This window comes from Prionailurus viverrinus, chromosome C2 (assembly GCF_022837055.1).
Source record: "Prionailurus viverrinus isolate Anna chromosome C2, UM_Priviv_1.0, whole genome shotgun sequence".
Taxonomy (NCBI): Eukaryota; Metazoa; Chordata; class Mammalia; order Carnivora; family Felidae; genus Prionailurus; species Prionailurus viverrinus.
In genome coordinates, this window is record NC_062569.1 from 6,487,445 (window position 1) to 6,502,110 (window position 14,666).

Genomic DNA, 14,666 nt, shown 5'->3' on the forward strand with positions numbered 1-14,666 from the left:
TGTATCCAAGGATCCTGCACCTCATCTCTGAGTTGTGATGGGCTTTCTTTCCCTCTTCAGCTGGGAGTCCTATCATGACCCTCCCAAGCTCTGGTGTGTGACAGGAGAGTAGGATGTGAGGTGAAAAACAAGGGGTCCCGAGGAGGAACGTGGCAGGTGAAGAGGACAGCAGAATCATTCGCTAGACAGTATCTTTAACTGGGGGACTGGAGGCAACTGAGAACAGTTTTGAAGGTGCAGACTGAAGCGGGGTTGGGGAGGGGTGGGGGCGCCAAGGACAAGGGTAAGGCTGGGGAAGGCAGTTGCCATTGGTCCTTTTCCACCTGCTGCGGCTCTGCGGGGAGGGGCTCGGCGCTTTCTCTCACACTGATGGATCCAACTCCAGGATGCCCAACTGTGCCTGTGTGTGCCTGTGTGCCTGTGTGCCTGTGTGCGTGTGTGTGTGTGTGTGTGTGTGGTGGGGTTGCAGACGTGGGGACTCCTGTCATTTCAGAGAAGATAGCCTTTTCTGCCGACACGACTCTCCCAGGGTTCACACTGACCCACACTTCAAAGGTGGGGAAACGGAGGCGCGGAGGGGAATCCAGGCGAGTCCAGGTGCTGTCCACCCACTCCCGCATCGCAGGGCAGCGTGCGCTCGGGAGCGTGGGCTCTAGCGCGGAGCAAGATCCCAGGTGCGGCGGCCACGGGGTCCCTGGCCCATCGCCGCCACCTCTGCCTGCTCGCCCGGCCTCGCCCTCCAGTCCGGAGGTGGTTCGCGACCTCCCGGGGGGCGGAGGGCGCGGGTTGGGGGCGGAGCCTCCTTGTTGTTGTTTCTCCAGGGCACCGCCCCTGAGGGGGGCGCGGACCACGCGGCCGGAGGGCCCGCCTCCCCTCCCCCTCCCCGCCCAGCTCGCCCGCCTCTTTGTATCCAACATCCGGGTTTCCCCGCTGGCTCGGCTCCGCGGCCGCGGCTCAGGAGCCATTTTGGACTCGGTTCAGCTCCCCTCCCCCCACCCCTCCCCCCGTTCATGGCCCCTCCGGACTCGGCCCCTGCGCCCGGGGCCCGGGCCCAGCCCCGCCGCGCTATGCCTGAGTCGGGCGCGCCCCGACCCGCGCCCCGCCGCCGCCCCCCGGCCCCCGCGTCGCCCCGGAGCCCGGGCCGCAACCTGCGCCGCCCGCAGCGGCCCTGAGCCCGGCCCCGCCGCCCGGCCCTTGGAGCCTGCACGCTGCCCGGGGACGAAGGCGCAGGAAACGCGCGGGGAACGAGACCGAAGGAAGAAGCGGGAAGAAGAGCGCAGCCGCCGCTGGGCCCTGCGCGCCCCGGGAGCGCCGCGCGGCCCTGCCCGCGGGCTCCGGGTGTCCGCGGGGCGGCGCCGCGGAACATGACGGCGCCCTGGGCCGCCCTCGCCCTCCTCTGGGGATCGCTGTGCGCGGGTAAGGACTGAGCGCGGCGTGGGGGGCGCGGGGAGGGCGCGCGGGGCTGGTCTCGGGCGCCGCGCGGTGTTTACCAACAAAGGGCGGGCCCGTGGCCTCCTCGCCGCGCCACCTGCACCCAGCTTGCACCTCCCGGGGCGGGGACTGGGGGCGCGCTGGGCGCCGCGCTCGCCAACCTTGGGGGGACGGTCTTGTTGGTGCGGCGGCCTGGCGACCCCATGATCGGGGCCGGGGTCCAGTGCCTCAGGGTCGGGGTTCAGGCTACTCGGGCGCGTGGAACCCGGGGAGAGCGAGAGGGAAACCGGAGCGTGGGGAAAGTGGCCAGGCGGGGTAGGCAGATCTAACCCGGAGGTGGCGGGATCGTAGGCGCAGAAGGGGCTGGGGGCAGGACTGCGCGACCCTCAGAGCCACTAGGTGTAGCCAAACGAAGGGGGCTGCTTCACACATCCTGGAGGAGTCCCCTGCACCCCATCCCACCGGCGTCTGCGTCGTGGTTCCCCGAGAGGCGGGCAGTTGGCGCCAGCTCCCACCTACGCCCGCTTTCCCTGCGGCGGCCCCAGGACGCGAGGTGCGGTCGCCCCACGGACCGCTTTGTTTGAGGCTCCTGGGAAGAGAGGTGGGGTGCGATGAAACACTAACAGGTCCCTGTTTGTGCCTCTGGGAAGCACGTGGCGGGGGCGGGTGACCGGCGGGGCTAGCGTTCGGCTCGCGTGCCTGTGGAGGAGGGTGTGTGGGTGCGGGTGCATACAGTGGGAATTCCGCCGGGAAAAGCGCTTTTCCCCAAGGCCGAAACCGTGATTTTCCTCTTCGAGCGGTGCCCGGGCGCGCCCAACTCGGGCTGCGCGCTCCAGTTCGGGTGGCTCCAGGCAGCCTTGAGCAGCGTGGAGAGCCGCGCGTTGAAGCTCCAGGGAGAAGCCCCGAGAGGTCGGGGCGGCTGGTGCGCGGCAGCCGGGGCGTCGGGTCCTGCGAGTCTTTGTTCCCAGCCCCCATTACACATGCAGCGCGGGTCCCCTGCCGCCCGCGGTGGCAGCAGCGCGGAGTCTGGGAAACCCGTGAAGGGCGGGGCCTGGCCTGCAGGGGCGGGGCAGGGATCCCCGCGCTGCTGCGGGGGTGGGGATGGGGGAATCTCCGTCCCATCCCACCCCCACTCTCCCGCCTCCTTTGAATGTATCACAGCTTAGTGGTCTGCACTCGAAGCAGGTGAGTTTTTGTGGAGTTTGGAGCTGCGTAGCCTGAGTGCAGGAGCAAGAGGACGGGGACCCCCTTATTGGTCCCTGGGTCCAGTGTGGGATGGGGCGTCGCGGCTCTTTTGGAGCCATTTCTTGTGTGGTAGAAGCAAAGTGATGGTGTTGAACTCTGCCTTTTAAGTGCTGCTTTGAGATGCTTCTGAAGAGAAAGAAAGGCATTGCCTTCCAGAGGACCCGGCTTCTGACTTAATAGGCACGCGGCAGGCAGCCTGCCTGGCTGTCTCTAGATCCCTCTCGAAGGTCCCGGGCTCTTTCATTCCTCTCCCTGCCTGCCCAGAGGGCCTCCTCCTAGAACAGGACAGCCTCAGACCTGGAACCGTCATCCTAATTTGTCTCACTCTGGTCTCGCCAGTCTCACTTCCCTCCTTGATGAGACTCGGCAGGGTGGAATGGGGCCCCTGGAAGGACTGCGTTTCCCTCCTTCCCTCTGCTCCCCCCACCCAGCCTGGGTAGTGCTGAGCAGTGTTCCTTGCAGAGAGGGACAGCTAGACTTAGACTGGAATCCAAGGACCTGTGGTCCTGCCCTAGGAGGAAGGTGGGGTCGCTAGACGTTTCTGGTGGCCACTGCCCTGATCTGTGAACAGCTATGGGAAGAGCTGCCTCAGGCGCAGGTAGGGGAGAGCTGGCTCTCCTGTTCTTTGAGTTCATGGATGCCCTTCCTTCCAGCTCCTGGCTTGCTGTTTAGAATTACCCCCGTCCTCTGCAGCACGCAGTAGGAGGGTCAAGAACAGCACTGTCCCACAGAAACGTAGCATCAACAACATACATACCTTAAAATGTTCTAGTAGTTGTGTCAATAAATGGGAAAAGAAACAGGTGGCTTAGTCTGCTTGGACCACTTGCTGTATTAAATACTATAGGCGGGTGACCTAAAAAAACAATTTATTTCTCATAGTTCTAGTGTCTGGAAGTCCGAGATCAGTGTGCCAGCATGGTAGGGGTGTGGCGAGGGCCCTTCTCCTGGCTTACAGATTGCTGCCTTCTCACTGTGTCCTCACGTCCTCATGTGGCCTCTCCTCGTGTTTGGAGGGCCAGGTAGAGAGGGATCATTCTTCCTCTTCCGCTAATCCCAAATTGAGGGCCCCACCCTCATGAACCAGTCTAACCCTGGTTACCTCCCAAAGGCTCCAGCTCCAAATACCGTCATATTGGGGGTTAGGGTTTCAACATACGAATTTCGAGGGGACACAAACAGTCTATAACAAGATGAAGTTAACTTTAATGGTATATTTATTTAACCTAATATATACAAAGCAATCGTTTCACCATGTAATAAGTATTAAATCACCTAATGAGATATTTTACATTCTTTTTTTTTTTTTTTGGTACTATCATCAAAATCCAGCGTGTGTTTTAGAACATCTCAACTTAAACTTCCCCCAATTCCCCAAATGCTCAGTAGTCCCATTTAGCCAGTGGTTTACCATATTGGATGGCGCAGGCCTGGAAGAAAAGGCAGAACTTCTGTTATGCTATCATAATGGCTCATGGTGCTTGTTACAAGATCACTGTTCAGTTAGTTCTGCAAGTTTTTTGGGTTCTGGGCCTGGCCTAGTGTCCTTGCAACAAAGTAAGTTATTTGGTTCTTGTCTTGCAATGGAGATTCTGGACACATGTCTGTATATCTTTTAAGAACTCTTGACATCTATCTCTGTATTTCCGGTTCAAATGAGGGTAGGGTGGAGAATGTTCTGAGTGAAATGTCAGGAGCCACTAGGGGAGGAGGACCTGACCCTTGTCTGTCCTATCAGGAACTGCCCGCTTTGACTGCCCGCTTTGTCCTCATAGGCTGGCTACTCTCTGACCCAAAGATGTGTGTTTCCACAGGGGAGAAGTGTGTGTTGTGTGTGTGTGTGTGTGTGTGTGTGTGTGTGTGTGTGGTGAGTGTAGGGACCCTCAGGCTTGGTCTAGTGGTGACTGTTAAGGACACAGACTACAGAGCCACTGGGTGCTGGTGCCATTCCTCAGGGAAAAGTGTCCTTTGCTCCCCATCCTCGCACCTGCTGGGTACTCTAGGCCAGTCGCTGGCTGGATGGGCTGCCCTTTGGGAGGAGTGGGCACCCTTAATCTCTTAGAGGCTCTTCCGAGGTAGATGATAAGAGAAACTCACCCAGCCTCCCAGGCTCTGTAGCTGTGTGCACACACAAGTCCTGGAACCCCGAGTCTCCCACAGCTTGGGTGTACTACCCTGCAGGGCTTTCTGGGCATCGAGAATCACCAAATAGCACCCGGACTTCCCCTGGCACTTCGTCTAAGGAATTGCCTTTTCTTTCTTTTTTTTTTTAATGTTTATTTATTACTTTTGAGAGAGAGTGCATGCGCATGGGGGTGAGGAGGGGCAGAGAGAGAGGAGAGAGGGAATCCTAATCAGGCTCCACGCTGTCAGTGATGAGCCCGATGCAGGGCTCGATCTCACAAACTGTGGGATCATGACCTGAGCCGAAATCAAGAATTGGACTGAGCCACCCAGGCACCCCACGAAATTACCTTTTCAGGGAGCCCAGTGAAGAGTGCCCATCTTATAGCACGGACCTTTGTATCATGAGTCCCCTCTGAGACTCTGATGAAAGCTGTGGACTCTCCCCCCGGGAAAATACAAATAAGAGAAAAAGCATGTGCATGTGACGGTCGGTACATGCATTGTGCATACGCACTTGCTGTTTTGCATGGATACCAGGAACCTGGAGCCCCCTGGGTTGGGCTCCGTGAAGTCCTGGCTGTCCTGCACATAGCCACTCTACCGGTCCTTAGGGACAATTCATTGTCTTCGGGGGTGCACTGGGCTTGTTCCCACATCGCTTCCTCCACTTTCCTTGTTCTAACCACTGGACATGACTTCTTTGCTTCTGCCTTTTGTGATCCCTGTATAGTGTTTCCATGCTAGCCCCTGGTCTCTGCCTTCTCTTCCTTCCCCAGGCACACCACCCCCCCTTGAGTGCCAGTGCATTCACCCCCTTCCTAGGAGCTTAGGGTGGTGCAAGAAGGGACCAAGGGACGTCAAGTTAGAGCTTAGATTCACTTGTAGATACTGGCTTGTTACTGTGGACTGAGATCTGGGGGCTCAGGGGGAGTTGGTCTGGGGAATACTTTTGAGAATGAGACTGTATAGACAGCTCTCAGGCATGGTCCTGGCTGGGTAGACTAGAACAGAGTTTCTGAATTCTCAACACTATTGTTGATCTGGACCCCTTCTTTTTGTTTATTTTTGAATGTTCATTTTTATTTATTTTGAGAAAGAGAGTGGAAGAGGAGCAGAAGGAGAGGGAGGGAGAGAATCCCAAGCAGGCTCCGCACTGTCAGCGCAGTGCCCCAGGAGGAGCGCACTCTCCAGAACCCTGAGATCATGACCTGAGCCGAAATCAAGAGTTGGACGCTTAAGGGACTGAGCTACCCAGGCACCCCAATGCTAATAGCCCTTCTAATTGTGACAACAAAAATGTCCTAAACGGAGGGGTTGCCAATCACCTGAGGTTGAAAACGTCTGATCTGGAATGTTCCCATGCTTTTAAAGAGACAGTTGTGGGAGGTGGGGTTATGGCTAATGCCTACGGCACCCCTCCTCTCCCCCTTCCTGCATTCGGGATGGGAGGTTGGCTTCTTCTCAAAGCCAGGGAGATCCCTGTTTGTTCAGCCTGCTCGGCTTTGAGAGTTTGTTGGAAATGAGCGGTTCGGGAGTACTTCAGCCAGCCAGCAAGGAGAATCCTGGCGTCCTTGAGTTTTCCCAAAAGCGGTTCGGGTTTCAGGGAGGCGGCGGCCGTGGGTGGCCAGGCAGCCTGCCTGCCCGCCTGCCCGCACCCGCCCACCCGCCTCTGCCTGCCGCCTTGAGCTTTGCACTGGGGCCTCGCCCTCCCACTCGCGCAGAATGTCAGGCAGTGCGTGTTGCCCGGGCCGCGGTGCCGCCTGGAACCCGGGGGCCGCGGGCCAGGGAGCCGCCCGCGCAGCGGCTGGGAGCTGAGGCTGGCGGCGGGCCGCAGCAACTCTGGGGCTGCAGCAGGACGCGGGCATGCCCCTGCCCTCGAGCAGGCTGGCCACCTGGCGCCCCGCCGAGCCTGGGGACTCCAGCGCAGGGGGGCAGCCTCTCCTCCGAGGTACGGGCGCGGGCCTCCACCCTGGCCTCGGGGAGTGGGCGGGCAGGCCCTGGGAGGTGGGGTGGGCAGCACCGTGGCCAGCCCTGACGGCCCGACCCAAGGGCTTGGTCTCTCCGGGCGCCTGTGTGTTGGGCTTGGCAGGTAGGCCCCCGTGTCTGTTCTCCACGCCTCTCCTGACCTGTTCGGAGCTCTGCGAGGGAGGGCTTTCTGGGGGCTCTTCTCTGATCTCAGGCTCTACAAGACACAGCTTGCCCGGGCATCAGATTGCACACTGGGCTCTTAGAAGATGCAGCCCCAAATGCTTGGGTTTCCAACTTCTCCACTCACTGGTGTGTCCAGGGTTTATTTTAAAGGGCTTCGTACTGGGTTTGAGACTACATTCCATCCTGTTGCCTTCTCAGAACTCTTTTTCTTTTCTCCCATTCAGTCACCAATTCTTTGCTCTAGAATAGATACCCACCCCCTTGGGGCTTCCTCTTTGGTCTTTCTTCGCCAGACTCGGGCCCAGCATAGCCCGGAGGTGCTTGTTTCTTGAGGACCTGGTGGTGCCACTCCTGGATGCCCAAGTTGGGAGTGGGGGCCGAAATGGGGGAGAGGAGACGCTGCTGCCTTTTCTGAGTCTCTGTGTTTTAAATTGCCCAGTGATGTCTTTGTCCGAGGTACTGGAAACCAGGTGATGATTGGGCTGGGGGTCAGCCGTGCCTCCTCCTGGCCCAAGATCAATCACAGCCTCCTGCCTCTGGACAGCGCCGTGCTTCGCCCTGGTTTTTCCAGTCTTGCTGTACACATACGTGTGCTTTTATTCAGACTCTCTGGGGGATTGGCAGCCCTAGCTGGGTGTTCTCATTCATGGACATGTGGTTATTGGGAGCAGGTGTTGGAAAGGAAGCCTGCCTCTCTGGGCAGATGTGTGGCCCTCCCCCCCAGGGGACCTTCTCTAGGGGCCTGGCCTGCCACACAAAGGGACTTCTCTGGTCAGCTTTTGGGCTGGAGCAGAGGTGTTTTGTGAGGTGAGCTTGTGTTCTCGTTTGCAAATGTTCCTCTGCGGACTATTTCAGTTCCACTCTGACAACCAAGGAGGCTAAAATTAGTTCCGGAGAAGGAAAAGGAAGGCTGGTTGGAAACCCAAGCCCTTGGCTGGAGGTTGGAGAAGGCTGCTTCCCGGAGTTTGTGGTCAAGCGTTTCGGAAGATGTGACCAGACCAGCTGTTGTCTGTCCATCCGAGGAGAGGGCGGGGCCTCTGCTTGCCACCTAGACCTGAGCCAATGGTAACAGGAGGCTGACTTGGAAGCTGACTCTCTTGAATGTTAATGTCAGGATGTTTTTTCCTTCTGGCTTGTGTAGTGGTGCACAGTGTTTTCAGGTATGAGGACAGTGCCTTTAATGTAATGTCTAATGTCGCTGACAACCCTCCTTCTTAACCCCCCCCCCCCCCCCCCATCAATTCAGAAAGCATGCATGAGTTCTCAGAACCCTGGGCTGACAGCCATTGGTTAAGATTATTTATTTATTTGATTGTGGTTTTTTGGGGAATTTCCTTGTCACCCAAGTTTTGACCTTCCCTTCAGGTGCTCATAAGCCAGGCAGACCAGGGCCTACCTTAGACCGCTGGTTTGGGCGGGGACTGGGTTAGAGAGGAGCCCTGTGGCTCAGGCCTCGTAAGGAGGTCTAGCTTCTCTGTGCCCTGAGGACCTGGGGGTCAGAAATGGAGGGGTGGAAAAGTTACAGAGGTGACTTCTGATTTTCCTTTCCACCTGGCTGTCCCCTCCTGTGAACCCTCCACCTGAGAGTGGGTCCTGCAGGGCCACTCAGGGGAAGGAGAGCCAGGGCAATGCAATCCTGCCTTTCCTGACCTGAAAAACCATTTCCAAACCTCCTCTTACCCAGGACTCTCCTGGTTAGCCACCCTGGGTGTAGTTGGAGGAGTAGAGGTCACTGTGGCCAAACTTCTTTTCCCATTTTAAGTTTTATTAATTTTTAGTCTTACAGATAATGCACATACATTCAATTGCAGAAAATTAAACATTACAGGTAAACCAGGGACCTTTACCACCCCTGGCCCCCATCTGAGTCCTACACATTTTTTTTTTTTTAATTTTTTTTTTCAACGTTTACTTATTTTTGGGACAGAGAGAGACAGAGCATGAACGGGGGAGGGGCAGAGAGAGAGGGAGACACAGAATCGTAAACAGGCTCCAGGCTCCGAGCCATCAGCCCAGAGCCCGACGCGGGGCTCGAACTCACGGACCGCGAGATCGTGACCTGGCTGAAGTCGGACGCTTCACCGACTGCGCCACCCAGGCGCCCCAAGAGTCCTACACATTTTATCTGTGCATCTGTGAGAGTACTTAAAGAAATAGAGTTTTTAACCTAAAATGGTATTGTACCTTTTCAAACATTTAACTGGAGTATAAAATACAGGTAGAATAATGTAATTATCAGAAGTGACAGCTTGATGAATTTTTACAAACTGAATATGCCCAGGTAATCAGCATCTAGATTGAGAATCAGAAATTTACCAGCTCCTCTCCCCACCAGCCCTTTTTTGCTCCATTGTAGTCTCTACCCCTATATCCTTAAGGGTAACGACTAGGTTGACTTCTCCCAGGACACGTCAGTTTTGCCTGTTTTTGTGCTTTATATGAGTGGAATCTAACAGAGTGAACTAGTTTGTGTCCATTTTTTGTTCACCATGTTTGCGACTTACATCTGTATTGTTGCATGTTCATGGCTTTTAAAGTCAGAGATATGTTTTGACAGCCTTTCTCATACATATGGATCAACCCGGATCTTTTTAATAGCTGTTTAATATTTCAAAGTTTGTATGTAGACCACATTTTATCGAGTTTCCTATTGATGGACTTTCTGATTGTATATAGTTTATGCAGATTGGTTCTCGAGGATAGATGATAAGAGGAATCTCTGCTTCATAGAACATGTATATTTTGGGTTTGTTTTTTTTTTAAGATTTATTTATTTAAGTCATCTTTACTCTGAACCTGGGTCTTGAACTCACAACCCTGAGATCAGGAGTTGCATACTGTGCCGACTGAGCCAGCCAGGTACCCCAGGACATATGTATTTTAAGTTTTAATTGATATTGAGTGGTGGCTATACTGTTCTCCACCCCGCCCCCCGGCCACCCAGGTGACGGCAGTGGGAGCAGAAGCTGGGTGAGATGGCAGGTGACCCTCTGCAGAGTATGTGAGCCTCTCCTCCCCCTCTAGAAATGCTCGATTGCAGAGCTTTCGGGGGGAGTGGGAAATAGCCCACTTCGTGAAGGGTGCCCGGGCAAGATCTAGTGTCTGAGGAGAGCCAGAGAGGCGGCTTCCTGTGTCTGAGTCTCCTGCTTACTGTGTTGATAGAGGAGAGGTACAGTGGACTAGCCAGTATATGCTGGTCTGGCTTTGGGATGGATGTGGATGTGTGCGTCTTCGTGAGCTCACTGGCCGCGTTTTATGCTGCCTCCGTCCTCCAGAGCGAGGGAAGCACTTGCTGAAGGTTGTGAGGGGCTGTGGGTAATAGGGCACCCCTTGTGAACCCGGTGCATTTGCCAAGATCATGGCATGGCAGGATCCTGATTTCACATGCGGTGATGACGGTGGAGGGGGGGAGGTGGTGGTGTAGGAGACATTTGCAGAATTCTTTTAGAATCTGGTCCAAAGCTTCTCATGACGGAAGGGGGCTCAGATGAGCTTCGCTTCCTGGCTGAGTGTGTGCGGTGTGCCCTTGTTTAACTTTCGGCCGCGATCAGTTTGAAATGACTTGTTCTCCGGAGCGTCTGCGTTCCTGTTCTCCCTCAGCATGCTGCCTGCTGTTCCGCTGCTGTTCCACTGGGGTTCCTTGTGTAAGCCCACTTGTCAGTCTCTGCCTATGGATTTAGGGGCCAGTGGATTTATGGTACTGTTTCTAGAATGAGTGATGGTCTCCGTCGCCTGTCCCACATCGTACAGGTGATGTGCACGGTGTATTAGACTGTTAGGGCTGCCATAGAACGGATGGCTTTGAAATACCACAGACACTGTGGCTTCCATAACGGAGGCTTATTTTCTCACAGTTCTGGCAGCTGGAAGTCTTCCTCAGGGGGCCAGCAGGAGTGGTTTCTGGTGAGCTTGCAGATAGCTGCGTGCTTCCTGTGTTCTCCCGTCGTCTTTTCTCCGTGTGGGTGCACATACAGCAGGTGCCCTTCCCTTTCCTATAAGGACACCAGTTCTATTGGATTAGGGCCCCACCCTTATAACCTCATTTGACCTTAGTTACCTCTTTAAAGGCTTTATCTCTCCAGTCACATTGGGACTTAAGAGGTTTTTTTTGGGGGGGAGGAGGGATATAGTTTGGTCCCTAACAATCTGAAACAATAAAATCGGTTGAAAGAGAATTCTGTTTCCCTCTTGGGTTACACTTTGGAGTAGAAATTACTGTTTTTCAGACCTCTGCCCTTAGGGTCTTGGTTAAACACTTTCCACGGACAGTCTGATCTAGACAGGTGATTGTAGTTTCTGTGTATGTGTAGAGGAGAAGTCTCCCCTTTTGGTATTATGTGTTCCTGAAAATAGTCTAAAACCTGGGTAAAAGGTAGACATGGAGGCTTCCTCTGTTGATGACCAGGACCAACCCTCTTTCTGAAGGCACCTGGAAAAGATGGACAAACTTGGGAAATATCTCTGGCTGAAAGCATCGTACAGCTAAGAATATAGGGAAGACCTACCAAGTCAGGATCTGTGTAAGAACAGAGGCCCAGGGTAGTGACTTTGACATTTGAGTCCTTTTTAGTTCTTCCATAGGGTTGCATTTTCATTTGATAGCCTTGTGGGGCTTTAAACAGAGGGTAGTGAACCCCTCCTTTTGAGTTGGAACCCCAAAGACATGAGGGCAAGGGGGAACCAAAAGAAGATAAACTTAAAAAAAACTTTTTAAAAATATTCATTTATTTCTGAGACAGAGACAGAGCATGAGTGGGGGAGGGGCAGAGAGAGAGAGGGAGACACAGAATCTGAAGCAGGCCCCAGGTTCTGAGCTGTCAGCACAGAGCTGGACGCGGGGCTCGAACCCACAAACCGTGAGATCATGACCTGAGCCGAAGTCGGTCGCTGAACTGACTGAGCCACCCAGGTGCCCCAAAAGAAGATAAACTTTAAAGTAGGATTAAGATGTTCTAGAATTAATGGTGCCCTCAGCTGCCTGCTGGAAGCACATGTAACATCATTACAGGAGTATAGCACCTCAAATTACTTTCCCTCAAATTATTATTATTTTTTTTAATTTTTATTTATTTATTTTTTTTTTATTTTTGGGACAGAGAGAGACAGAGCATGAACGGGGGAGGGGCAGAGAGAGAGGGAGACACAGAATCCGAAACAGGCTCCAGGCTCTGAGCCATCAGCCCAGAGCCCGACTCGGGGCTCGAACTCACGGACCGCGAGATCGTGACCTGGCTGAAGTCGGACGCTTAACCGACTGCGCCACCCAGGCGCCCCAAATTATTATTTTAAAAAAAAATTTTTTAAATGTTTTTTATTTTGAGACAGAGACGGAGCATGAGCAGGGGAGGGGCAGAGAGAGAGGGAGACACAGAATCTGAAACAGGCTCCAGGCTCTGAGCTGTCAGCACAGAGCCCAACACGGGGCTTGAACCCACAGGCCGCGAGATCATGACCTGAGCCAAAGTCGGACACTTAACCGACTAAGCCACCCAGGCGTCCCTTCCCTCAAATTGTTTTACAGTTTTGTATGTATCATGACTGGCTGATCATTGAAAATAAGTAGCCAGCAGAAACATCAACAGTTGAGGCAAACTTGGGTGAGCTCCAAATTGGCATATTGTTATCATATGCATATCATATGCATTATCGTATGCATATTGAATAATAGTGCTTGCTATGATCAAGGAAGTGGGAATTTCAGTCGAGAGCTGTAAAAATATATAAGAACCGAATGAAAAGTCTGTTACAGATCTGTGTTGCACACTAACAGAAGTTAAGAACTCAATGGATGATTTTATCAAGAGATGAAGTGAAAGTGGAGAGAGAAGTAGTGAACTGGAAGATAGATCAGAAGATAATACACAGACTAAACCCCTGGAAAGACACAACAATAATACGGAAGAGAGGGAAAGATGCAGAGGGGCCGGAGTGAGATGGCCTAAGATCCACAGTCAGGGCCACAGTAATAAAGGGCAGAGAAATAAAAGGTAGAAGTAGAAAAGAACTTTGCAAAATGAATGAAAGACATTAAGCCACAGATTCAGGAAGCCCTATGAACCTAGATAAGATAAATAAAAATTCCGCACCTGTTCTTTTGCCAGCCAAATTTCTGAACACCTAGGAGAGAACCTTAAAAAGCAGCCAGAGGAAACAAGGCATTACGATCACAAGAGTAATAGTTATATTGACAACTAACTTCTTAAAAACAGTGGATGCCAGAAGACAGTGGAATGATAACTTTAAATGTGAAAGGAAATAATTGTCAACCTAAACTTGACAAGTGAAACTCTTTCAAGAACGAAGGTTTCAGGGGCGCCTGGGTGGCTCAGTCGGTTAAGTGGCCGACTTGAGCTCACGTCATGATCTTGCGGTCCGTGAGTTCGAGCCCCGTGTCGGGCTCTGTGCTGACAGCTCAGAGCCTGGAGCCTTTTTCAGATTCTGTGTCTCCCTCTCTCTGACCCTCCCCTGTTCATGCTCTGTCTTTCTCTGTCTCAAAAATAAAATAAACGTTAAAAAAAAAATTAAAAAAAAAAAGAATGAAGGTTTCAAGTAAAGAGGGTGTTCTTCAGGCAGAAGGCAAATGATCTAGAGGGGAGGTCAAGAGATACAGAAGAGAAGGAAGAACACTGAAAATGATAATATTTGGATGTTCTAAAAGTTCTTTGATTGGCCACCAAGAGGATGAAACTATCTATGAATGTTAGGTTTTGATAAATCAAGGAGGGATGCTGTAATCTCTAGGATAATCACTAAAGGATAGAAAGATGATTCTCGGGGCGCCTGGGTGGCTCAGTCAGTTGAGCATCCGACTTCAGCTCAGGTCATGATCTCACAGTTGGTGGGTTCAAGCCCATGTTGGGCTCTATGCTGACAGCTCAGAGCCTGGAGCCTGCTTCAGATTCTGTGTCTTCCTCTCTCTCTCTGCCCCTCCCCTGCTCACACTCTGTCTCTTTCTGTCTCTCAAAAATAAATAAAAATGTTTAAAAAAAAAAGAAAGAAAGATAACTTTCAAGCTAATACAGGGGACAAACGGAATAGAGAATTCTCAAAAAGAAAGCAGATTAAGGGAACAAAGAGTAAGAGATAAACAGAACTAATCCCTGATGAATATAAGATGCAAAAATCTTTAAAACATTCACAAATAGAATCCAGCAGTATGTAAAGAAATTATATCATGACCAAGTGTTTTAATCTTAGAAGTGCATAATTGATTTAACAGTTGCAAATCCATGTTAACAGAGCAAAAGAGCCCACAGGATTATCTCAGTAGATGCAGAAAAGGCCTGTAGGGTATAATCGTTAATCAGAGTAAACCAATTTGGAAATGCAAAGGACCCAGAAGAGCCAAGTCTATCTTGAAGAAAAAGAACGAGGTGCACCTGTTGGATTTCAGGATTCGTGGTAGAGGTAAAGTAATTAAAATGGGAAGCTTTTGGTGCTAGATAGTTAAATAGACAGTGGGAGAGAATAGAAAGTCCAGAAATCTGGACTTCTTTAAGCAAAGAAGGAACAACACAGAAATTGGAAAATGGAAGCTTTTCCAGTAAAAGTCAAAGCATTTCAGTTCTTTTGAAGTGCTATTTCATAGAGGTGAGAAATTGTTTCAATATTGGTTATTAGTACCAGTTGATGGGGCTTCAACAGGAGAAGAAGTCATCCCTTTTGGTGTCTTAATGTTAGAAAATTTCATCTTGTAACCCTCGAGCTATGTT

At 52.5% G+C, this 14,666-nt stretch overlaps 1 protein-coding gene across 4 annotated transcripts in view; it reads left to right on the plus strand.

Moving 5' to 3' along the window:
* Positions 1-1,133: 1,133 nt before the first annotated feature.
* The window catches only part of ACVR2B (activin A receptor type 2B), a 40,794-nt gene continuing 27,261 nt past the window's right edge, over positions 1,134-14,666 (plus strand). For 3 of the 4 annotated variants that reach the window (XM_047874635.1, XM_047874636.1, XM_047874637.1), the window contains exon 1: positions 1,134-1,416. In XM_047874635.1, coding sequence (XP_047730591.1) covers positions 1,365-1,416 — 52 coding nt within the window. In that variant the 5' untranslated portion in view covers positions 1,134-1,364. Of the gene's footprint in view, positions 1,417-5,762; positions 6,752-14,666 lie in introns of those variants that run through there. The other variant, XM_047874638.1, reaches the window with a different exon arrangement.